A 23,842-nucleotide genomic window follows, 5' to 3' on the forward strand; every position below is an offset into this window, starting at 1 on the left:
GTTCATCATTAAACAATTTTAGATGCTCTGATGTATTTTTTTCAAATTTGTGATCTTGCTTTTGTGCATTTTCATTTACAAGTGCCCTGTGTAGTTAGAGCCTTATTGAGCAGCACATGCCATTTTGAATATGGTTTCAATTCTGGATTATGTTTTTTTCTGAATCTTTTGATAAACTGCGTTGCCTTTTATGTTTTTCACAGTTCTGTGCATGGGTAACTTTTTGATTTAATTTTGCTATTGGGTCGTAATGTGGAATTTTACATACTGCTACAAATGAATACCTATCAGATTTGAGTGTACTGTACAGTCCGCGTGTCTTACAGTTGTATCTTGGTAAGTGATATTTTCAGTCATATTCTGAATTAAAATACTGTTAAATATAGTACTGTAACCAACTATAGTACATCTAACTGGAAGCCTATTTATTTTGAACCACAGTACTTTCAGCTATGTATTTGGCATTGTATGTTTTTTGTGTTTCCTTAAAAACAAAAACGGACAAGGGTTGAAACGGGTCAAAGTGGAATAATCAGATATGCACCACGCTCTTATAAGTCACTGAAGTCAATTATAGTGTCGGATATGTGAGTGCTGACTAAGTTTTAGGGACAGTAAAATCCTCTGTTACTTTAATGTTCTGCTATGATTGGATGAGATGTATAATGGCCCCTGCTTTACTATTACCAATTATACTATATATATATATATATATATATCTATATATCTATCCAAGAGTATGATCAAAACTATAATAAATTGGTATTTCTATATTGACCATTGTCCACAGCCTTGAATCCTCTTTGATTTAATGGAACTGTAAACAATGGTGACTATTGGTACCACCTGCTGGCAGATTCTAAGTAGTGCAGGGGTTAACACTTGTTTGTCACCATGCGACCATAATTTACACATTCTGAAAAACCCATACCCAAGCACAAGTCATCTGTTGCCATTGAATTAACTTTTCTACATTTGTATTTGTTAATGTTGCATTAGTCTGTTTGTTACGTTTTAATTTCACTTGTGAATGGTGTATACTGTGAATATTTATACAAAGTTAATCTATCCAACTAATTTGTGTGTTCTGTTTGGCCTTGAAAAATATTCCTGATTCCTAAAATCTATTTACAGAGAAATGTCCTGTTTTTATTTTTGCTGTCCCACAGTAGTCAAAGGAGTCCGTCACCTGCTCCAAACCACATCCCTAGCAACAGTACATCAAGTACAGCATCTGTGCCACCAAGTCCATCTGCAAGGCAGACGTGTACATTTACACCCACGCTAGCAGCACACTTCAATGAAAATCTTATAAAACATGTCCAAGGATGGCCTGCCGACCATGTGGAGAAACAGGTATAGCCTTTAGTTTTTATTTTTAGAATTACAATGCAAGATCATAATTTGAAAAAAATCTATTTTAAGAAGCTAATTGCATGACTGTTTAAACAAATGATGTATTGCAGGCATCAAGATTACGTGAAGAAGCCCACAATATGGGAAGCATTCACATGTCTGAAGTTTGTACTGAACTGAAAAATTTAAGATCATTAGTTCGAGTGTGTGAAATTCAAGCAACATTACGAGAGCAAAGGTAAGATTTGTTCTCTTTTATTAACCAGATTTTTCAGGTAAAAATAAATGGGTTCTATTCTCTTTTTTTTTTTTTTCTCTTCCTCGTTGAGAAATGAAGTTCTGAGTTTGCTGCATCTTAACCCTTTGCGGTCCATTGTCGGATTGGGTCCGACATTGCAATTATTCCTCACAGGTCCTTTGTCGGACTGGGTCCGACATCATTATAGCAACGCAAAAAACAGGTTTCTAGTCATTTTTTCTCTGGAAAAAGCCGAGAAAACCATTCAATTGCCGAGTGGGAGCGACAGGAGCAGAGACAAGTTGAAAAAAAAAAAAAAAAAAAGGCGTATCTCATGAATAGTCATACATGGTATCTGGTATCAGATAACGGGGCGGTCGTAAGTAAACAAGTTGGCTGACTGAATCAGCGCACAGAGAACACGGACATTTGCAGAGCTTTTTTGAGATGTTATAGTAATACAATAATGACTTGGATCGCATTATTGAGGAGTTTGGTGATAAAACGAGTGATCAGGAGATGATCGATCGGTATGTACGACTATTATTATTATTATTATTATTATTATTATTATTATTTATTTCTTACATTGGAGAAAGCGATAGCGAACGAAAGGGTGGGGTGGAGCTGGAGATGCCTAGTAAGTGCTTTGTTGATATGCAGTGCCATTTAAACCAGTTTGACTGGAAAAAAATACTTTTAAACAGCGTGTCTAAAATTAACTGCGTGTGTGAAAATTAATTAGACCTGACGTGCCTGACGCGCGATTAATAAATGGACCGCAAAGGGTTAATGTGTGCCTTGATCTCTGGCCTAATATGGCTGTCCTATACAGCACACTTTTAATATATTCTCTCAATATTTGGTACACGGCTGTATTAAATGATTCTGTCAACTTCTATTACAGGTTTTGTACAAAAAAATAAACAATTGTGTTTATGGCCACAGACCACACACTTTACTGCTCTGTACCAAATGTGAGAACACTATCTTATTCTAAGCTTGTCTGCCAGCTGAATTATTACACCGTGTAACAATTTTTTATTTTTTTTGGTTCCTGGGTAGTAAGTGTTATTTCCTAATTGCTTATGCCTCAAAAGTATAGAAAATGGCTATTATTCCCCACAAACTTTGCTTTTGTGACCAGGACAGTGATATTTTGAAAGTTACCTATTTTCCAGAACATTCCAGATAGATTCAGTGCTGAGTAAACTTGGAGTAACTTCTAGAACTTTCTAGAACTTTCCAGTAATATAAATAGTAGTATAAATACAGGGGCCTTAAGCCCACCAGTTCAGTTTAGTTCCAGCTGCCTAAGTTGATACATATCTGCATTTTTCTGAGATGGCATCAAGGTCATAGGAGACTTCAAAATGGTGGCATTCCTGATGGGTCTCCAAGGCGGTTTTACCAAGTTTCCCTGCTATCTTTGCCTTTGGGACAGCAGGGACACCAAGGCGCACTACCACAGGCGGGACTGGCCACAGCGGAGTTCTCTGTGGGGAGGAACAACGTCAAGTGGGAGCCACTGGTGGACCCCTGGAAGGTGCTGATGCCACCACTGCACATCAAATTGGGCCTTATGAAACAATTTGTCAGAGCTCTAGATAAGGAGTCCGCAGCCTTCAAGTACCTTCAAGACTTCTTCCCTAAGCTGTCTGAGGCAAAGGTCAAAGCCGGTGTCTTCATCGGACCACAGATAAAGAAGATCCTGGAGTGCAATGAATTCCCCAAGAAGCTCACTAGTAAGGAGAAAGCAGCTTGGAACAGCTTTGTCGCAGTGGTTCGGGGCTTCCTGGGCAATCACAAGGCCGAAAACTATGTTGAGCTAGTTGAGACTCTGGTGAAGAACTACGGCACAATGGGCTGTAGGATGTCCCTCAAAGTCCATATCCTTGGTGCTCATCTTGATAAATTCAAGGAGAACATGGGAGCGTACTCGGAGGAGCAAGGCGAGCGCTTCCACCAGGATATACTGGACTTTGAACGCCGCTACCAAGGACAGTATAACGAGAACATGATGGGAGACTACATTTGGGGGCTGATTGTGAAAGTGATTTACAGTATAATCGTAAATCTCGAAAAACTACTCACTTCTAAATCTTTTGTAGTCATTTTTGTATTACTTTAGTATAACTACATGTTAATTTGGATTCATATGTTATTTTTTTCTGAACGAAAAGACACAAATTCACCCGTTTTCTCATTGGAAATAGGTCAATTTCAAAATATCACTGTCCTGGTCACAAAAGCAAAGTTTGTGGGGAATAATAGCCATTTTCTATACTTTTGAGGCATAAGCAATTAGGAAATAACACTTACTACCCAGGAACAAAAATTGTGTTACATAGTGTTATTGCTGTTTATGCTCTTTATTATGATTATTATGATTATTATTATTATTATTATTATTATTATTATTATTTCTTAGACACTCTTATCCAGGGCGATTTACACTTGTTACAAAGTATCACAGTACAAAGTGTCTTATTACAAGTTATCACATAAAATTATCTCCTTGCAAATTATCACATTAGATAAGAGCAGTTGTACAATAAGATCAAATTCAAATAAAAGCAAAATAAAAGAATACATTATATAATTACATTTAAGTGCGAGTTAGACAAAGAGCATTTAACTTATAGTAAAAAATATGATACATATGAGTCATGGCTGAGAGTGATTTCAAATAAGAGCAATTGCAAAATATGTGAATACGGATACCTATAGGAGTAAAATCAAATACAATATATTATAATATAATTAAGAGCAGTAGTAGAATGCGTCCAGGTAAGGAGCAGTTCACTGCAAGTACAAGCTGATGCAAATATTGGTACAAGGTACAATTGGGGTACCATATAGTCCAGTATAGTCGAGAGTTGTGAGTTTTTTCAGATGCTGTCTGAACAGGTGTCTCTTGAGGAGGTGCCGGAAGGTGGTCAGGGTCTGAGCAGTCCCAATACCTGTGGGTGGGTCGTTCCGTCACTGAGGGGCAAGGGTGTCGAAGGAGCGGGCTCTCGAAGCGGGGGAGTGGAGTGGGGGTACAGCTAATCTGCCTGTGGAGGAGCGGAGGGGCAGAGAGGAGGGAGTTGAAGTAGTCAAGGCGGGACAGTACCAGGGCTTGAACTAGGAGCTGAGTGGAATTGTCAGTGAGGAAGGGGCGAATTCTGCTTATGTTGCTGAGGAAGAAGCGATGGGAGTGTGTCAGAGTAGAGATGTGCTGAGAGTAGGAGAGGGAGGGGTCGAGGGTGACACAGAGGTTCTTGTGGATGAGGAGGGAGAGAGGGTGGGGGATTCAAGAGGAATGGACATTGAGAGATTGGTGGAGGGAGAGAAAAGGGAGTCTGATTTGGAGAGATTGAGTTTAAGATGAGTGTATCCATGAGGAGATGGCTGAGAGGCAGGTAGAGATATGGGAGGAGATGGGGGGGGGGGGTGTAGAGGGAAAGCCGGAGGGGTCCCAGGACTGAGCCTTGGGGGACACCTGTTGAAAGAGAGCAAGAGAACGGTCGAAAACCATATTGGAGGAGGTTGAGCACAGAGAATGTGTTGACAGGAAAGCAGAGAGCTGGTAATGTACCGCTCGCTCAAGGGTTTTATAGAGGAAAGGGAGACGGCGGTAGTTCTGCAGGGAAGAGGGATCGAGGAGGGTTTTTTTTTTTTTTTTTTTTAAGATGGGGTGATGCAGGCCTGGAGCAGCATCCTGGAAGAGGTGAGTGGGGAGGGGGTCCAGAGCACATGTTGTAGGTGTATGGCTATGGAGCAGGGAGCATAGAGGGGTGTGAAGGAGGGTAGATTAGTAGGGGTTGCAGAGAGTGATGGGGAGGGAGTGAGTGAGCAGGGGGCAGTGGGGGGGTGGGGCAGGAGGCGAGGTATTTGCGGATGTCTGATTTTGGAGGAGAAAGAGCCAAAGTCATCAGTCGAGATAGAGGAAGGTGTAGGAGGAGAAGGTAGAGGATCCAATTTCTTATTAAAACCAAACCAGATTTGGTTTTAATAAGAAATTGGAATACTTATCCAAGGGTTTGTCCTTGGGCACAAACATTCTTTACTTTGAAAGCAAAGCACTTGTACCACATTCTCTCTGCAGCTGGTGTTTGCTAGAACTGCATCCAAAAGTGGCTGCACCAAGGCCATAGCTCTGTTCTGTTCCTGTTATTTGTATCATCTTGTGATGTCTGTTTGAAAATAAAGGTAGTAGTGTTGGATTAATAGAGAAAGCTTGTCTCTTCATTGTATTGTAGTCCAGTATTATGCATGAACCAGTCTGTATTTACTTAAAAAATGTTTTGTAAATTAAGTCTCCTAATCATTTAAGTTCAACACCCCGGATAAGGGTGTCTGCTAAAAAATAACTAATAATAAAAGCAAGTCTAGCAATATTTCTGGTATGACGAGCAGTTGTATTCATGAGGACATCACCACACACCTATCAGCTGATGCATTAACAGCAAATAAGATTAACGGTTGAATTCTCAGTCATGCATGATTCCTGAGGTAAAACTGACAAGCAACAAGGCCTCCAGCCAAGATTTAAAGGCAATTAGAGGCAGCTATTAACCACTTGACTGCCAACCTTTATTTTTCCTTTTAAGGTATAAATGTGAGTCGATTTATAATACGGCAACTTTTACACCTAAAGGGACTAACATTGTTAAAGCGATTTCACCTGTGTATGCAGTTTTATGGGGTTAATTAGTCATTATCTCCTCTTGGTTCAAGACGCTTGCTTCTGTAGGGTGCAGGGGTTTTCAATGTAAATATGAGCGGCTGGATTTCAGAATGAGGCCACCAACTATCTTTTTGTATCAAATGTTTTTCATTTTATAAGTGGCTATTCTTGATTATTCATACTTTGCTACACATCATTGTTTACAACTTTATTGGTAAAACCATTTGTCAGTCAGATTTGTAGACACAGCAACTGTGAACCAGCAGCAAGTTTGACTAATGAAAACTGTAAATATAATAAACTGTAAATAATAGTTTAAAAGGAATTTATTTTCTTCCAAAGTAAACAGAGAAAAAAAATGTTTATTTGCTTAGCTAAGTGATGTCAATCTGTTATGATTGTAATCCATTTCATTCCCTCTAACATTTTTTGTTGATCGGAGGAGTTTACTTTCAAAATTCCTGGCCATGCAGAAGCAGCGCAATGCTAGAGTTGAGACATTCTATCTTTTTGCTTTACTCCAGCAGCACATACATGGTGCATTCAGTGGCAGTCAAGTGGGTAAGCTACAAAGAATAAATAATTAACCATAATAGTGCAGAAGACATTGGGATGATTGAAAACCTCAAAAAGAAAGGGTACAAAAAAAAAAGTTCAAATAGAATTATACCTTGTGAAACTGACAATACAGGTTGCTATGGTTTTGAAAAAATATGATCATAAATGTTCATTAAAAATTTGATTTCCAGAGTAAGTGATCAAACAAAACAGAAATTTGAAATTCTTGACGTTCAGATTATTGGTTCTTTCAGTATTAATGGAGTAAAATACCCCATAACGTGTTTTTTTGTTTGTTTTTTTTAAACCCCACAGGATACTATTTTTGAGACAACAAATTAAAGAACTTGAAAAATTGAAGAATCAGAATTCCTTTATGGTGTGAATTCATAAAAAAAAAAATTGCACATGGTTGGAACCCAGGAACTTTTGATCCTTTTGCCCAGTCTTAACACTTTTGAGCTGCTATTCGGTAGGCTTTGGACCGTTGGGCTGGGTAGGAAGTATGTGGCAGGGGGAATGATTCAGGGGAATTTACAAGGTATGATTTTGTAAAAGCCCTTGAAATGTAGATTTCTTGTAGATGTATCCATGTTGTAAATAAGTTTTGTAGAGTGAAGCCATGGGAAGCCATGCGTATCAGAGCTTTGACTTGCAAACTAATCAATGCTGAGGTGGCTAAATACCCAGCCTTTTACATGTTAACCTGTCTGCAGAAGCTTTTGTTAATGGATCAGTGAACCATTGCTATTGAACCAAAATCTGCATGGAATACGGGGGGACAAATTTAATATTTAATTTTATGATTATAATACTGAATTTTTTGATTATTGTTAAATTATAAGAGACTATACTTTTTACATTTTTATTTGGTTCAGTAAACTGATGCGAGTCAAGGCGGTTTGTGAAAGGATAGTGGCCCCACATTTGACAAGCACAGCATTCCCCGAAGCAATGGTTCAAGGCTCTGTTTCATCATTCAGTGACCCCACATTTACTAGGATAAATACCAGTGCCTGATTGTGTGCATTTAAAGCTGCAGCACCTTGGAACAGTTTGGTCAAAGTACACGAGCAAGGGATATAATCTGATTCCAACCACCCTGTCTGGAATATTGTTGCATACAGTTTCCTCAATGCAGGGCAGAGATTAGTTTCTTTTTATGTGCTTTTTTTCTTTTTTTTCTGATTTTCAGTTTTGCTCCATCCTTTCCTGCTGCTGATTTTTACTGTACATTTTAACTCTCTTGAGGTTGTTGTCAAGGCACCTTGGTTTAACCAAGTTTTCATTCCTATGTACAGTTCCTAAAATAAAATAAAAAGTTGTATTAAAAGTTGCGGTGATTACTAGTATATCCAATATGTCGTATACATAAATTATTGCTACATATTTTCATTTGCACCCTGTAAGGACGGAATGCAAGTGCTTCTGGGACACACACACACACACACACGTGCACTGATGAGCAGTCAAAGTGACAGGATCCCTGTCCACTGAAACGGGGGTGGGGATGGGGATTGAAAAGATGAAAGGCCGGATGTGAAATGTATGTATTGTAATAAACAAATGTTAAAAGAGAAAGCACTGGTTACTTCATTTTTTTAGCCACTGCATATGCATTTTTGCATATTTGACACTGAATGTTATCAGGTCTTCAACCAAAACCTATTATTAGTTTAAAGGGACCCTGAGTGAACAAATAACACAAAAATTTGATACATACTTAATTTATTTATTAAAGAAAGTTATGCAACACCCAATGCACCCTTACTCAATAACTGGTTATGCCACCTTTAGCAGCAATAACTGCAACCAAATGCTTCCTGTAGTTATTGATTAGTCTCTCATAGCGCCGTGGAGGAATTTTGGCCCACTCCTCCATGCAGAACTGCTTCAATTCAGTATTGAATTTTGTATTGAATTTTGCTATTGTAGGACCTTCCTACAATAGCAAGTTTTGGATACTCCTTACTTTGTAATTAACAAATGTCCACAGAATTACACTTAATTACATAATATATTCAAAATGATAGTGACCAAAGTTTGTGCTGGAGCAATGTGGTTGTATTTTGAACATCACTTTTGTGGAACACACAACCCCAAGCTCCCATGGATTACATTGGGTCTACCCAAAACCCAGTCAAGGAATATTGTGTATAGCCAGCAATGTCCAACTAAGGCATTAGCAGGTGTATACTTGCGGCCTTAGATGCATTTTCTGCAGCATTCAAATGACTTTTCATGTTAATACAAGTAAGTATTTAAATGCAATTTAGAAACCTACAAGCATTGTGTTAAACAAATGCCTGGTAAATAAATCTCAAGATGATGGTGGTCTTGTGGATCTATAAAAACAATTGTCAATTTATTTTGTTTCCTTCGTTTCAATTTAGATTGTAACTTCTATTCTGCTATTGTGGTATGTGTTTGTAACACAGTTTATACAGACGTATCGTATATAAAGCAAAGTGTGCATGCATTGTACTGAAACCTAAGTGATGTTCAGTGAAACCAGGCACTATATATAATTGGGGCCTTGAGGAAATTCAGATTTGCATGTACTGCTGAACTATAATGTTGTCCTACATTCAATGGATGTCAGTCTCTAGGATATGTTGTGGTAACATACTTTCTAATCTCTGTGTGTGGTTAGGGCTAAATTGCAGGAGAGTCGGTTTGTTTGAAATTTGCCAGGTATGTTTCAAAGCATTGTATATATCTCTGTTATCCCCTACATACCATGAATTGTAATTACCCACATAGAAATAACTTTAATTTCACAGCCTTTTTTTCTTCTAATTCACTGAATGCAAAAATTGAAAGGATCACAATTTCGCAGTCTTTAAAGATCTCAGTACTGTACACGTTGTCATGTCTGACACTTGAATTTTAAATTGGGACTTGAAGCTTAATCACTGGTTTTAACTAGTCATTCCCAGGTAAGGTTTGAAGGAAATAAGCATGCATTTCCTTAATGGCTAACAATTAACATGTACCACTTCTGGCAAACTTTGGATGTATAATGCAGCACTACAACAGTCACTGGGTAAATGGCTTCTACTACAATATGATCTGTTAAGATGTAATCTAAGGTTTTGATCCATTTCTTTATTTTAAATATTAAAATTAGTGTTTTGATAGTTAACTACTATATAGGGTTCCTTTTATGTTGCATGCCTAATTTATCATGAAATGTGTGACACTAAAAATGTGCCAAACTACAATTTCATTAACATTTGTGTACAATTATATAAAGCTAGCAAGTCATATTTCAAGTATGTGATACAGCTTGTCTAGCTGACTGTTACCCAGTTAGATTTTCACCTCTGGAGTCCTGGGTTTGATTGAAGTCCAGATGAGTCCGGAGACCTACACTGCTCCCCGGTCTCAGGAGAACGGTTCCTTCAGGTAAGGGGTTTGAGCCATGGCGCGGATGTTAGTTTCAAGTGCTACTAGGGGTGTAATGAGTCATTGTGTACCAAATATTTGTATATGAAAACATCTCCATATATTAAGTTTAATCTGTTCTGATATATACACTGTATGTGTGTGTGTGTGTGTGTGTGTGTGTGTATATATATATATATATATATATATATATATATATAGTAAATGATTTTCATTTACATCCTGTATATAATCGTTGCACTTCAAAATTACACATGCACAAACCCACAGTTTCTTTAAGAAAGTACAATAAGAAATGCTGAATGACAACATACTGTGAAGAAATAAATAATGGTGGTTAGTTCAACCATATAACTGTTTATGGTCCCTGGTGATGGATGTGTAATTTAGATTTTACTAGAAAAGGAACATCTGGGAATGTAAGTTGTTGTCTTTACATTCATAAGGGATAAAATATTTGAACTTTTGCCAAAGGTGAATCATTGTGTAAAAGCCTTTTGATCAGCAAGTTTGTGTTTATGGACAGCCTCAGATGCATTAAGGGGTGGAATATAGTGCATGTCACTGTGTTACATGTTTGTAATAGCTCCAAATGTGTTATTACTTACAGCCGTGGCAGGAAATTCATGTTACTGGCATACTTGTGTCAATATATTTAAAATAAAATTGACCTTTCAGTATCCAAATTTTCCATTTAAATGTTCAGCATTTCAGTTTGTTTTTTTCTTCACCAGGGAAAACATACCTATGAACAAAATATTACAATTGTTTTGCACATTACAAATTGTGCATGCTTCTTGCATATTATATATGATTTTACTTTTTATGTTTGTCTGGGGGGACTGGATGCTATCCTACATTGGACTACACAGATCACTGTCGCCACCCAGTCTAGCCTGTACAGGTGAGAGATTAATATAAGTCTGGTGTCCTGTGACTTTCCCCGGTGGAGTGTCCCCATTGGCACTTATTTCACAAACCCAGTGAGAATTGATAATTTAGATCTCAGACAATGGTACCTCTCTGCAGGGTTTTCTATATGCATTATCAGATCATTAAAGTGACACTCCCCTACCCTAAAAAATTAGGCACCATTTAACACATTGCCCTCCCCTAGGTTACCTTTCAGTAAGTGTCCCCACGAACTGCCTTGTTAGAAGTTTTTTACCCAAATTAAATAATTGTAACTGTATAACACCAGCAAGAAGGAGCAGGGAAGCGCTCATTGTATAGAGTTTAAAATGGCTGGTAGAAAATAGACTCAAGGCTGTATTCTGAAGGGCAAGGCACATTTTCAAAGAGTAATTCAGTGTCCAATTTGAAACCCTTGGAATATTGCAAACTCTTGTATGACTGTCTTAATTGTAAATCTGACTTGGAAATAGATCTTGGCTCATGTTCATTATATTTTTTGGAACAATGTAATGTAATAATAGGGCAGCAGTGTTGAGTAGTGGTTGGGGCTCTGGACTTGACCGGAGGGTCGTGGGTTCAATCACAGGTGGGGGACACTGCTGCTGTACCCTTGAGCAAGGTACTTTACCTAGATTGCTCCAGTAAAAACCAAACTGTATAAATGGGTAATTGTATGTAAAAATAATGTGATATCTTGTAAGAATTGTAAGCTAATAAATAAATAATCCCTGTAGAAAAAAAAAAATCTGATTTTACAATTTGCCAAAAACAAGATTTTCGACAATAGCTGTACTGACTATGTACCCTCACAAAAAGAAGAGATGAGCATTTTATCAGTCAAATTTCAATATAATATTGAGAAGGATTACAAAAATGGGGGCGGGGGTGGAGTGGTATTCTTTTTCTGAAGAAGCCAAACTGAGTTTTAAAGCAAATATCCTATGCAGCCCCTAGTTTATAAGCTTGGCTGCACAACACAAGACTATGGATATATTGTGTTACTACCATCACTGAGGACAATTCTATTCGAAATAAACACAAAGCAGTCACTGTCCTTTTATCCAAACTACTTCAGGGACAAGAGCCTGTGTAGACATAGCAGACATTGGACAAGCTGAGGATACAATGGGTGGAGTGATACAATCCAATACTCAATTGCTAATCAGAATGAAAACGCTCTGTGAAAATGCAAGCAAGATCTTTTAATCTACAGTATTTCTCTCTTTCTCTCTCTAAATATATAAAATTAATTAATTACAAATGTTCACATTTAATGAACAGTCTATAGTCGACCAGATTTAAGATTTTAGTTCATCAATCCACTCTTTTAGCCGTCAGTAATAGCTGCTGTGTATGCGTTGTGTCAGCAGAGGGCAACATTGCATAGAAATAGAATAGGTGTTTACCTAAGGCTGAAGTCCATTGCAGTACTAGCATGAAGCTGTAACTTTTAGAAATCAATAAAATAACAATTCCCAGCATTATTTTAAATATTACGGTGCGCATCCGTTATCTTTAATTCAGTTAAATCAGATTTAATCGCTAGAAACGTTAATGTTTGGTTAAGCACAAATAGTTTATAAATAAATAAATAAAAGGTGAAATTAGACGATAGCAGGTAGGTATGTATAGTTCCAGATGATTTAACAATTCATATGAATCTTGCTGAAAGTAAAATAAAACAGACAGCTATATTTCTGGTTGTAATGTTGTGCTCAAGACATCCATGTCATCTATGTGTAACACACCATTCCAGAATTCGTTAAGCAATTTAGGAACTGGTTTTTCAGGGGAGGTTTGTTTGTTTGTTTCTGATAACGTGTGGAACTCCTATTAAATATTCATGAAATATACAGTACGTTATTTCCTCCTGGACACAGAATTATGCCTTATTCATGACGAGGGACACAACGCAATGTTAAGACATGCAGCAAAGCTGCTTGTTCTACTTTGATAGATAAGAGAGACTCCTCTTGCGCACAAACAGTGCATCTCCACCTGCATGGCGCTGCCTTATCACAACACTGTATCGTCTGCTGCAAAAAAAACATGTATTCAAAGTACAGTACCAGTTTACAAGGGATTGATCCTGAGTATCTCGTGCAGGCAGACAGTGTTTCATAATGTCAATACAAATGCAGGCTCAGCTGATAAAGGGAGAAGATCGGAGATAGTTGTGGGAGGGAAGGCATGTGATTCCGCCAGACAAGAATCTCGTGTTTGTATTATTCTCTTGAAGTAACTGACAACCTCCTCCGAGCCCAACTCAGTCTGTGTATGAACACAGATCCATTTAGATAAAGGATAGTATTCATTGGCAAGAATATATATATATATATATATATATATATATATATATATATATATATATATATATATATATATATATATATATATTAAATTTAAATGCATCTAATTACTGTATCTATAGCCAAGCAATGTGAGGGTTATAGAGCGAGGTATAGTTGCTTTCAAATAAAGCCCGTTTCTTTACTTTAGGCTGGGTGATACAAAGCAGATCTTGGAGTGGCGCCTCCGCGTCGTTACCTACAATTACGATAATTGTTGCCTATCCAGTTTTTTTCCCCCTTGGGGGTGAAAATATATTTCTCTGCCTTCTGACGCCGATCGACTTCTACTTGGCATTGTTTAAGTGGTCTTGTTTGTGTCTCGGGTTTCATTACACGACACAATACAATTACTGCTTTAGAAGCACCCGCAGACTGTGTAAAGCTAGTAAAGGATGGCGGCAATTCAGAATACTGAAATGATATGCTACGCCTATAGGGACATACTAGCAACAGTCACACGTCAAGATTTTTTTTTTTTTTTACCATATTTGTAAAAACAGACGACTTTGGCAAAATAGCTTGTTTGTAAATTAGCTGCTGTGTATATATTAAGCCAGTGAGTAACGCGTACTGTTGTAATTGATTTGGGGTTAAAGGGAGAATGTTCCACTGAATCATTAAACCGTTTGGGCTCAGTCGATAAAATAAATGTTTGTCCAACGAGACGTCCCTAAACCAAGTTGATAAAATACAGACGACGGCAATGATGTGCTCTGTAAATACCGGTACCTGACTGAACCCGTGTTGCCTTGGGCATGCAAAGCCATGGGATTGTTAAAGGACTAGCTGGAAGTTAATTACAGAACAGCACGCTGTAATGATGGCTTGCTTCAAATTATTTGTATTTGCTATGTTTTGTGTTTAGCTAGAATAACCTACACAACTGACATCATCGTCGGTCACGTTTCTTAACGTTCTATTTTTAGTGCACGGGAAAGGCATTGTCGTTCCAGTTTTATAACCATAGTATACACACTCTTAATCCATATATACCATTGCCATGTCCAATTAGCACTTATCACTGGATTTAATGTAGTATGCTTTTTTTTTTTTTTTTTAAATGTATATCATGTATTATCTGTATTTAAAGTATTATGGATTTTCTTGTTGTTACTGCATCTTGTAGAGCGCTTTGTGATGGTGGTCCACTATGAAAGACGCTATATAAAATGACTGATTGATGTCATATTCAGATTAATTGTTACTGTTTAACCAGGATTCTTTATCTTCATGACAAGCAGAAAACGAGATACAGAGAACTTGGTTTCTGCCTCTGTTTGTTTTTTATGGTGGTTTGAAAGTTTCCATGGCTCCATTTTTTTATTATGCTTTAAAAAAAATAATAAAATACAAAAATGGAAAATTGTTTTGTTCTGGAAGGAAGGAAAAAAGCAAGAAAGAATATTCATTTCACAAAATGATGATCACAGCTCTTATCATTGCCTCGTTTGCCCTGGTATACAGTGTCCACAGATTGCCTTGTATCTTTTAGCGGCAGTATCTCCATCATGTATTGAATCCAGCACGGTTATCTTATTTCACGGGGTTTCTTTTTTAGCTTCACACTTCGGAGGATCTGGAGAGTGTTCTCCTACTGAAAGCTGCAGACGGGACGAGCAAAGTAATTAACATATCAGTAAGGAGGATCGGGTTGGGCTTTGATATCGATCAGACTGGGCTGTGTGTTTGCACGGGATTTTTTTGGGTGGTAATTGAGTGTCAGTCTCTGTCTATGCCGTCTCGCTGGCGCCTTGCGCCCCTTTGGCTTGCTAATTTCACTAACTGTCTGGCTGCTCCGCCTACAACACCATCCATTCGCACAGCACCAGTGAACCAGGCTCTCCCAGGTGCCGGTGCGTTCTTCAGCACCCATCGGTGTCTGTATACAGTGTTTCTGCAGAACTGCTTTATTCGGTCTTGCAGTTCATATGTATGTATTGTATGCACATAAGTATGTATTACATACCCCATTAAATCTTTGCCCACTAATATTAAAATATATAGTTTTTTAAATGTACAAAAAGTACCCAAAATATGTTTTGGTATACAGTATTGAATGTATCCTGGATATGTCACAAAAGACATTACTTGGTGTCCATACATGTATCTACATTTAAAGTCGGTATCAGATTCTTTTATCTTGTTTTCATCAGTCGCGGTCCTGAAAAGGTGTTCGTTAACATGTCATTTAAGTTATTTCGCACTACACGACTAAATATATCTGGGCAACTAGTCTCATATGAAAAAATATATATTTATACTATAATCTGCATATATTTATCGTACTTTTATTTTACAATGTTGTTTTTCATAAAATCCAACCTTTACCTAATATCATTGTAACCAGTGTGTGTCTGACGCATTTGAAATGGACTATTAAAAAAATAATAAAAATAATGAAGTACAGCAAATACAGTAAACTCCAGTAAGGATCGATGCTCGCTCCTGTGACGTCACCGGCTCCAGGAATCTTTGAGCCTCGTTTTTAAGAGGGCGGCACGACTCTCTGTCTGACCGTGCTATAAACCAATCCCGTCCACGATATGTAAATAGAACAGCGAATAAGCCAATCCATTCCAAGGGAGGGCGGGGTTATGCTCGTTAGGTTGTGCCGTAGCTGGAGTTATTTCTGTTGCAACTTCATTGATTTACTCAAAAGCGGCTATACTAGCTTGGTGGATTGGTCTTGGATGTTGAACCTTGTCGTGTGGATTAACATTTTTAAGTTTTTTTTTTGTGGAACGACATGGTTATTATTGCAATCCGGTGAACGTGAGAGGGGTTCTTATTATTTATTTTCCATATACTTTTTTTTTTTTTTTTTTACAGTTCGGTACGCCGGCGTCGTAATACACAAAGTTGGTTAGAACTAGTGTAAAACTTCAGTTCACATTTTAGATGCTTTTGCTGGTTTTCAGGAGGGCTGCGCGGATACCTGTTAAGAATAACAACACATTTTGTTTTACAACCTGTGTTTGTTAGTACATATGCAGAGTTGCGAGTCTAAAGATCTAGAAAACACGACTTGAGTTAATTTTAAACTTGTCTTCTTAAATGGATCGCCATTCCAATTTAATTTCCATTTGGCTGCAACTGGAACTGTGTGCCATGGCAGTACTTCTGGCAAAAGGTGAGTGGAAGAATATACTGGTTATATCAGGGGACAACATAATGTGCACTTTGAGCCCAAATATTTTGAGAGAGTTAAGGGAAAGACGAGGTCACAACACAGATATTACACTTTTGTTGGAGAGATACTGGTAATAGACGTTCTGCCGTCTATTTATTCACCAGGATATGTTACTAGCACCGTGTCTATACGTTGTACTGTGGCATTTAAAAATAAAACAGTCGCATAGTGACAGTGTCTCAACACCCCAGGATTTATAAGTGCGTCAAATTATGTTGTTCAGAGCTAATTGACGTTTAATAATAAAATTAATAAATAAATGGTAGCATTAATGCTCTGCCTTCCTGAACAGGTAATTGAGTGATTAGCACGACCCAGTAGTTGGCTGGCTGTCCTGTTAGTAATAGGTGGTTATTTCCGAACAGTCACTGATTGGTGATTCCTGTCGATCAGGTGCTAGTCGTTGTAAAATGTTTTGTTTACTGTTCAGAGCAGACATGGCCTTGGAAATACGATTTTAAAAGTTGGTCTTTTGTATCATTGTTTTTTTTGAAACTGAACTGTGCTTTAACTTCATTTTAAATTGTGGCGGCTACATTTTATAGTACAATACGATACAAATAAGAGACGATGTCCACGATCTGCTACAGACAGGTTTTTTTAAACGCCATTTATTCGTTTTAAACGTGGTTTAAACATTTATTTATTGTACTCCTTTCATTACGTTTAAGATATAATGTTAAGAGCTCATCTTTAGTGCAGTGATGTGCTACAGTATTTATTTTGGGAAAGAGAGGTATATAATTTGCCGTAAAATAATAGATTTGCAGGCGGTAGAAACTGAAAGATGGAATTGTGGCCCCATCAAGGCGCAGAGACAGAAACAGGGAGCGAAGTAACAGATATTGAAAGTATGTGACACGTTATAATTGCAGGGCCAGAGAGACTTCTGTCCTGTAGTTTACTTCAGAAACCATAGGAAAAAAGCCTGCAGCCATCTTTATTTGTAGCAGTATAAGTTGATGAGACCATCAAAACATTAAAAGGAAGCCATGTTTTAAATCAGTGTTTTGTATAATAACTACACTAACAGCAGCGTTAACTATCTATATCTATATACTGACTTTTTTTTTTTTTTTTTTAAGTAAGCTTCGTGGTTATAGCGTGTACATGTGTGTTGTGCACCTTGATGAAACAAACAAACAAAAACACTTTTGATCACATTAAACATATACAACGAGCACAGCCGTGTAGGTTCATTATTTACAGTCTCTTACTTATCTTCTACTAAAATGGCTAATTTGCCGGTATCGTTGCAGTTTCACACAAACTTGCATTTGTTAGGAAAACTTGGGTGCATGAAACCGGAGCCTGTCAGTGCAAACACAGTCAAACCTTTCAATCGTCATTTACACACAATGGACTTTAGTATGTTTCTAGTTCTTCTGTCCAAACACAATGGTCATTAGATTTAAATAGACAATGCCCCCACTTCACATGGAGACAGTCTGGAGGCAAAGGGAGGAATTCATAGTATTTTTTTTTTCAGTTTGATAAATATGTAATCCCACTTTTGAAGGTGACATACTACAGATTTATTTACGTTGCTATTTTTATTTGGTTAATAACCTAGCACTTCAAGCTCAAAACAGACGCATACGTTTTAAAAGTATAAAAAATATGAAATCGAAAGTTACGACAAAATGTGTTCTGCGTCTTTAAGAAAACTCGAAACACATAATTAAATATGGAGTGTATCATTTCAAAACGGGTGTCGTTTTTTTTCTTCTAGCGGTTCATTGAGAAATGTGAGTTTTTTTTGTGTGTGCGATTTTTTTTTCATATAGTTTGTAGGTATTTGCAATCTGAACGTTTTACCCTTTCTCGACCGCACGTCGGATTCCGTGCAAACTGAAAAAAGACTCCTTAGCATTTTCACCCCCTTGTGATGAGTTTCCATTTTGGGCTGAAATAAATTGACTTTGGCAAACAAACCTCTAATTATACGCTGCACGGTTCCTGTTTTATAATACTGACTAAAAGGGCCAGTTTGCACGGAAAGCTCTTAAAGAAGTAGATGACTGTTTTTGTGTAGATCGCACATAGGAGCCTAATTTCACACAATAAAAAGTTATAAACTTGTATAGTTTGCAGATTGCTCTAGTTGTAGTTAATACATTTACTGGATGTCAGCTGAAGTATTGTTAGCAGAGGGTTGTGAATAACAAATCAGCAATGACGTACATTCCGTTTCCCGTTAAATAGGTTGTATATTAGTGTATGAAATAATCCCAAGAAATTTAGCCAGGCAGTTAACTGCATTGGACAAAGGTACTTGTTGCAGAAACATACTGCTAGACCATGGTTATAACTGAGGCAGTGGATAGTAGGTACCTGGTCAATTAAGTTAGTTACACTCTTGTCAAGTAACACATTTATACTGTTATTGATATTTGTTACCATTACAAGGGACAACGATCTAACTTAATAAATAAATATATATATAATATATATATATATATATATATATATATATATATATATATATATATAAATACTGTACATAGCAAAATTTGAAGTTGCCAATCCCCCCAAATACACCTTAATACAAACTTTTTTCTTTTATGTGTGTTCTCTGGAATTCACCCTGAAAATGTTGGGCTGATAAAATGCTTATTGTTTTCTAATGTTTTTGCAGGGGAGATAAGATGCTACTGTGACGCAGCGCATTGTGTGGCAACAGGTTACATGTGTAAATCTGAGTTAAATGCCTGCTTCACCAGGCTTCTGGACCCACAGAACACAAACTCCCCTCTCACGCATGGCTGCTTGGACCCGACTGCAAACACGGCAGACGTTTGCCATGCTGGAAGGACAGAGAGCCGCACTGGGGCCTCGGAGAAGCTTGAGTGCTGTCACGACGATATGTGCAATTATAGAGGACTCCATGATGTTGTTTCATATCCCAGGGGGGACAGCTCAGGTAAGCAAGGCCTCTCTCAGTAAAACCATTGACAGCCAAGACAGCGTATGTCTGCAGCTATTGATTTTTTGCATTTAATGTAATTGGAGGCACCAGAGGAATGTATGACTTCAAATTCAAAAGATTTCCACCAAGAAGCTTTTATGTATCCCTGTTTAGAGAACTAGATATCTAGTTCAAGTGGACAAAAAGATATGGAGGTGATCAGAAATATACATTGATAAAACCTTAAATACCACCATAAAACATTTAATAGGTTTTCTTGTTGTTTAATTGACTGCTGCATTTTATTTTATATGTGTGTTTTTCCATAGATCATGGAACAAGATATCAGCCAGACAGTAGCAGGAATCTTCTGACCAGGGTTCAGGATTTAACATCCTCTAAAGAGCTGTGGTTCAGAGCAGCCGTGATCGCTGTGCCCATCGCAGGGGGGCTCATTCTAGTGCTTCTCATCATGCTCGCCTTGCGGATGCTTCGCAGTGAAAACAAGAGACTGCAGGACCAGAGGCAGCAGATGCTGTCCCGTTTGCACTACAACTTCCATGGACACCACATGAAGAAGGGCCAGGTAGCCAAACTGGATTTGGAATGCATGGTTCCTGTAACTGGACACGAGAACTGCTGTATGACTTGTGACAAACTGCGACAGTCTGAACTCCACAATGATAAAGTGCTGTCTTTAGTTCACTGGGGGATGTACAGCAGTCACGGGAAGTTGGAATTTGTATGACCCCCCCCCCCCCCCCCCCTTTTAAAACAACTTGAAGCCAAACTAAAAAAATAATAATAAAAGAAAATGAAGCAAAGCCTTTAGGTTCTGCTCAGGAGCACTTTACTTGAAATAAGAGACAATTCATGAGGAAAGAAGAAGAAAGGGACCTGTGCTTTGTGGGGACACAAAGGATCCTTAACTGTGTTTTATTTCTTTTAATTTACTGAAGGATTCCAAATATGGTCTTATTTTGCACACTTTGTATAAAAAGTATGTTATTTGCTTTAAAGAAAAATAATAGAAGAAATGCACACTGATACCAGGGTAAAATAAAAGACATGAATGAGGAGTAAGAACAATAAAGAAGTGTAAACTGTATAGTATGTTCACTCCTCTTTGTACCATTCTCGTTTCTGTTTTATTGTAAAGATTTTAAAAATATATATATTTTTGTCGGATAAAAAAAATGTGTGTGGTCTGTTTTTATGAGGGCATCCATGTGCTTCATATCTAATTGAAAAAATAATAATTTGGGCAGGAGGGGTGAACCTTTTCTGGGACTTTTTATATGTGTAGTAGAAAAGGCGTTTGTGACATAGTAAAATAACATTGGGTCACAGAGAGGCTATGTGATATTAGCCTTAATTTAATCAGTGTTTGTAGTAGAATAACTGGGAGCCTATGTTTGGTTCTAATTACTGTCAGCTGGGCTTCCACCCTCATTTAGGTTTGTAAATAGTCATGTCTTTTATGTGAAATATGATTTATGATACAAGTTGTATAGGATGCTGTAAGATACTCTTGGACAGCAGTGCTGTCCTCTGTGGTGTAAATATCACTGGTATTGTTCAGCTCTCTTAAGATATACAGATTGTGTGATGGATGTGCTGAAGTTCCATAAATAACAAAGCTCTGTTGACAATTTTCTATAGATATTGATGTTCTATCATTTATAGCTACCTCAAACTGTTTTTCAGAAGTTATGTTTATTGAAAACTGACCTAGGTTATTGGTGCCTTTTCTTACTGGTCAGTAGGTAGATAGGTCTGGTACAAACTTTGTAATTGGGTCTAACTGCAGTAATATAGTGTTTTTTTCAAATTAATTCACACTTTTTTATGTCTGCTATTTGAGTAATCAGAGGAGTATGTCGTTGTTACAACATCCTTATCTGGGGAGCATTTAGCATTTGCTCACATGTGAGTTTCCATGCAAGCAAGTGCTTCTTGACCCCCGTTGCTATCCACCGAGTTTATCAGCTACTCAAGTAAATCTTAAGCTACACGTTTTAATACTCTGGCACTGCTGCTTTAGTTATTGTTTGATTCTTTAAGAATCTGTGATTACAAAAAAACAGAATGTTTGTTGTCAGTCCAGAGGTGTGATTGTAAAGGGACACTAGATCACACGGTTCTGCTAGATCAACCCAGTTATTATAAGCTGTATAACAGTCCTTCTGGAACTCTGCATAAAGCTGAAAACATTTAGTCCCAAGCCGATGGGGAAGGTTTGTCTTGCATAACTTTGACATGGTTAATTTTTCACTGTTCAACACAAGTAATGGAATTTGATTGAGAGCATAATAGCATATAGCTGTAATATCAGTACAATATCTAAAAATAGGTCTCGATCCATAAAAACCCTAAAAAAAAAAAAGACGTCACTAGTGTACAATAGTCCAGATATAAGGCTCGGACAGTATGTTGTTTCTGACTATAAATGTGTTTGGTCTTCATCACCCACAAGCAAAAAAAGTTCTCACAATAGGACAGTCATATTATGCCACAGGTCAAAGTGAAGGGTACCATTACATTTTTGCAGAGGAAGTTCCCTAAAATTGTAAATATGAAGTCAATTTGCACCCTCGTCTCTGCATTAACATAGGACTGAAGAGCTTTGTGAATAGGACCTCGAATGTATTGATTTATGTGGGAAACCAAATGCACAGCTGTGTTGTGAATTGCTCTTTAGTTAATCCTTTTACTCATTTAGTATCAATGGATCACTGATTAATCCATTGATGCTAAATGAGTAATAATCTTTGAATAAAAACCAACATCAATACAATGCCCTTTTGAGAATGTGACTTGTCTACATCATACATTAAACAAATCCACACAATCAACTCTAATCAAACTACAGTGCAACCCGCTTAATATCCCCATTACCGTGCAGAGTTGGGTTGGGATATAAACAGGGTCTCATGTTATCCTCTGCGTGGTGGCGCCATTAGAAAGTAAGGGACATTTAAGCACTCCATATTCAACCGTTTTAGATATAAACAAAGAAAACTGAATATAATCCATATCTGTACGTCTTTTACTGCAATATTGTACTAATTACAGTACTGTAACAGGTTTTTCTAAAGAATGTTTACTTAATTAAACAATAGCAGAAATTAATTATTTGTCTAGATAAAAAAAAAAAAAACATACTTTAGCTAGCTGACATTATATCAGTGCAGGGGAAACCAGTCCACTAAAACACTTACAACACCATAAGCTTAAGTTTATTGCTGTAACGTAACATAATTACTGTAGCTAACAACTCAGACAACGCTATGTGTACAATCTAATAAGATCAGGAACAACAAAGCCAGCTCCCGATTTCGGTAGAGTTTACTATCACGGGACCGATCAATTCCGAATGGTTTTGCAATGTTTTGATGTGAAATCTTTGGTGTTCCTTCACAGAGACGTGTAATTTCCTTTTTCTGAGTGTGTGTCAGATCTTTTCTTTTTCGAGTAGACGTTTTTGCTTGTAGCTAGCTACGTACACTACATCAGGTTAGTTAAGCCAAAGTCATTTTAACCGACATTTTGAAGGCGTGGGTTCTGAAGTAACGCATTCCAGTACCGCTTTTGATAGGGTTTACACAACGTTTAATAACACTATGTAACACAATTTTTGTTCCTGGGTAGTAAGTGTTATTTCCTAATTGCTTATGCCTCAAAAGTATAGAAAATGGCTATTATTCCCCACAAACTTTGCTTTTGTTACCAGGACAGTGATATTTTGAAATTTACCTATTTCCAATGAGAAAACGGGTGAATTTGTGTCTTTTCGTTCACATAAAGTCAGAAATAAACAACATATGAATCCAAATTAACATGTATTTATACTAAAGTAATACAAAAATGACTACAAAAGATTTAGAAGTGAGTAGTTTTTCGAGATTTACGATTATACTGTAAATCACTTTCACGAATCAGCCCCCAAATGTAGTCTCCCATCATGTTCTCGTTATACTGTCCTTCATTGACAGCTCATCCAGGAGCCTCAAAGCCGTGCTGCTCCATAATGGTAACAAGTACCCGTCTCTTCCCCTGGCTCACTCGGTGCACCTCAAAGAGGATTACAACAGCATCAAGACCTTGCTGGACGCCTTGAAGTATGATGAGTACGGCTGGGACCCCTGGAAGGTGCTGATGCCACCACTGCACATCAAATTGGGCCTTATGAAACAATTTGTCAGAGCTCTAGATAAGGAGTCGGCAGCCTTCAAGTACCTTCAAG

The 23,842-nt window shown here is 37.6% G+C and overlaps 2 protein-coding genes across 4 annotated transcripts in view; both read left to right on the plus strand.

Annotated features, from left to right (window-relative positions):
* LOC117400287 (WW domain-containing adapter protein with coiled-coil-like) overlaps nucleotides 1-8,405 on the plus strand; it is a 54,563-nt gene extending 46,158 nt beyond the window's left edge. For all 3 annotated transcript variants that reach the window (XM_059023230.1, XM_059023228.1, XM_059023229.1), the window contains 3 exons: nucleotides 1,170-1,356; nucleotides 1,467-1,594; nucleotides 7,140-8,405. In XM_059023230.1, the coding sequence (XP_058879213.1) occupies nucleotides 1,170-1,356; nucleotides 1,467-1,594; nucleotides 7,140-7,209 (385 nt within the window). In that variant the 3' untranslated portion in view covers nucleotides 7,210-8,405. The remainder of the gene's footprint in view (nucleotides 1-1,169; nucleotides 1,357-1,466; nucleotides 1,595-7,139) is intronic.
* Nucleotides 8,406-16,093: 7,688 nt separating this feature from the next.
* LOC117399519 (BMP and activin membrane-bound inhibitor homolog) lies at nucleotides 16,094-20,362 on the plus strand. Its single transcript, XM_033998755.3, has 3 exons — nucleotides 16,094-16,628; nucleotides 19,327-19,611; nucleotides 19,926-20,362. The coding sequence occupies exons 1-3, from the start codon at nucleotides 16,553-16,555 to the stop codon at nucleotides 20,342-20,344; spliced, it is 780 nt and encodes a 259-aa protein (XP_033854646.3). The 5' UTR covers nucleotides 16,094-16,552; the 3' UTR covers nucleotides 20,345-20,362.
* Nucleotides 20,363-23,842: the final 3,480 nt, after the last annotated feature.

The sequence above is a fragment of the Acipenser ruthenus genome, chromosome 4 (assembly GCF_902713425.1).
Source record: "Acipenser ruthenus chromosome 4, fAciRut3.2 maternal haplotype, whole genome shotgun sequence".
Taxonomy (NCBI): domain Eukaryota; kingdom Metazoa; phylum Chordata; class Actinopteri; order Acipenseriformes; family Acipenseridae; genus Acipenser; species Acipenser ruthenus.

Bases quoted from the DNA above. Each gene is read 5' to 3' on its own strand.
- LOC117399519 (XM_033998755.3), top strand. From the start codon at position 16,553: ATGGATCGCCATTCCAATTTAATTTCCATTTGGCTGCAACTGGAACTG. The intron at 16,629-19,326 runs GTGAGTGGAAGA...ATGTTTTTGCAG, and splicing joins GGCAGTACTTCTGGCAAAAG to GGGAGATAAGATGCTACTGT. The intron at 19,612-19,925 runs GTAAGCAAGGCC...GTTTTTCCATAG, and splicing joins TCCCAGGGGGGACAGCTCAG to ATCATGGAACAAGATATCAG.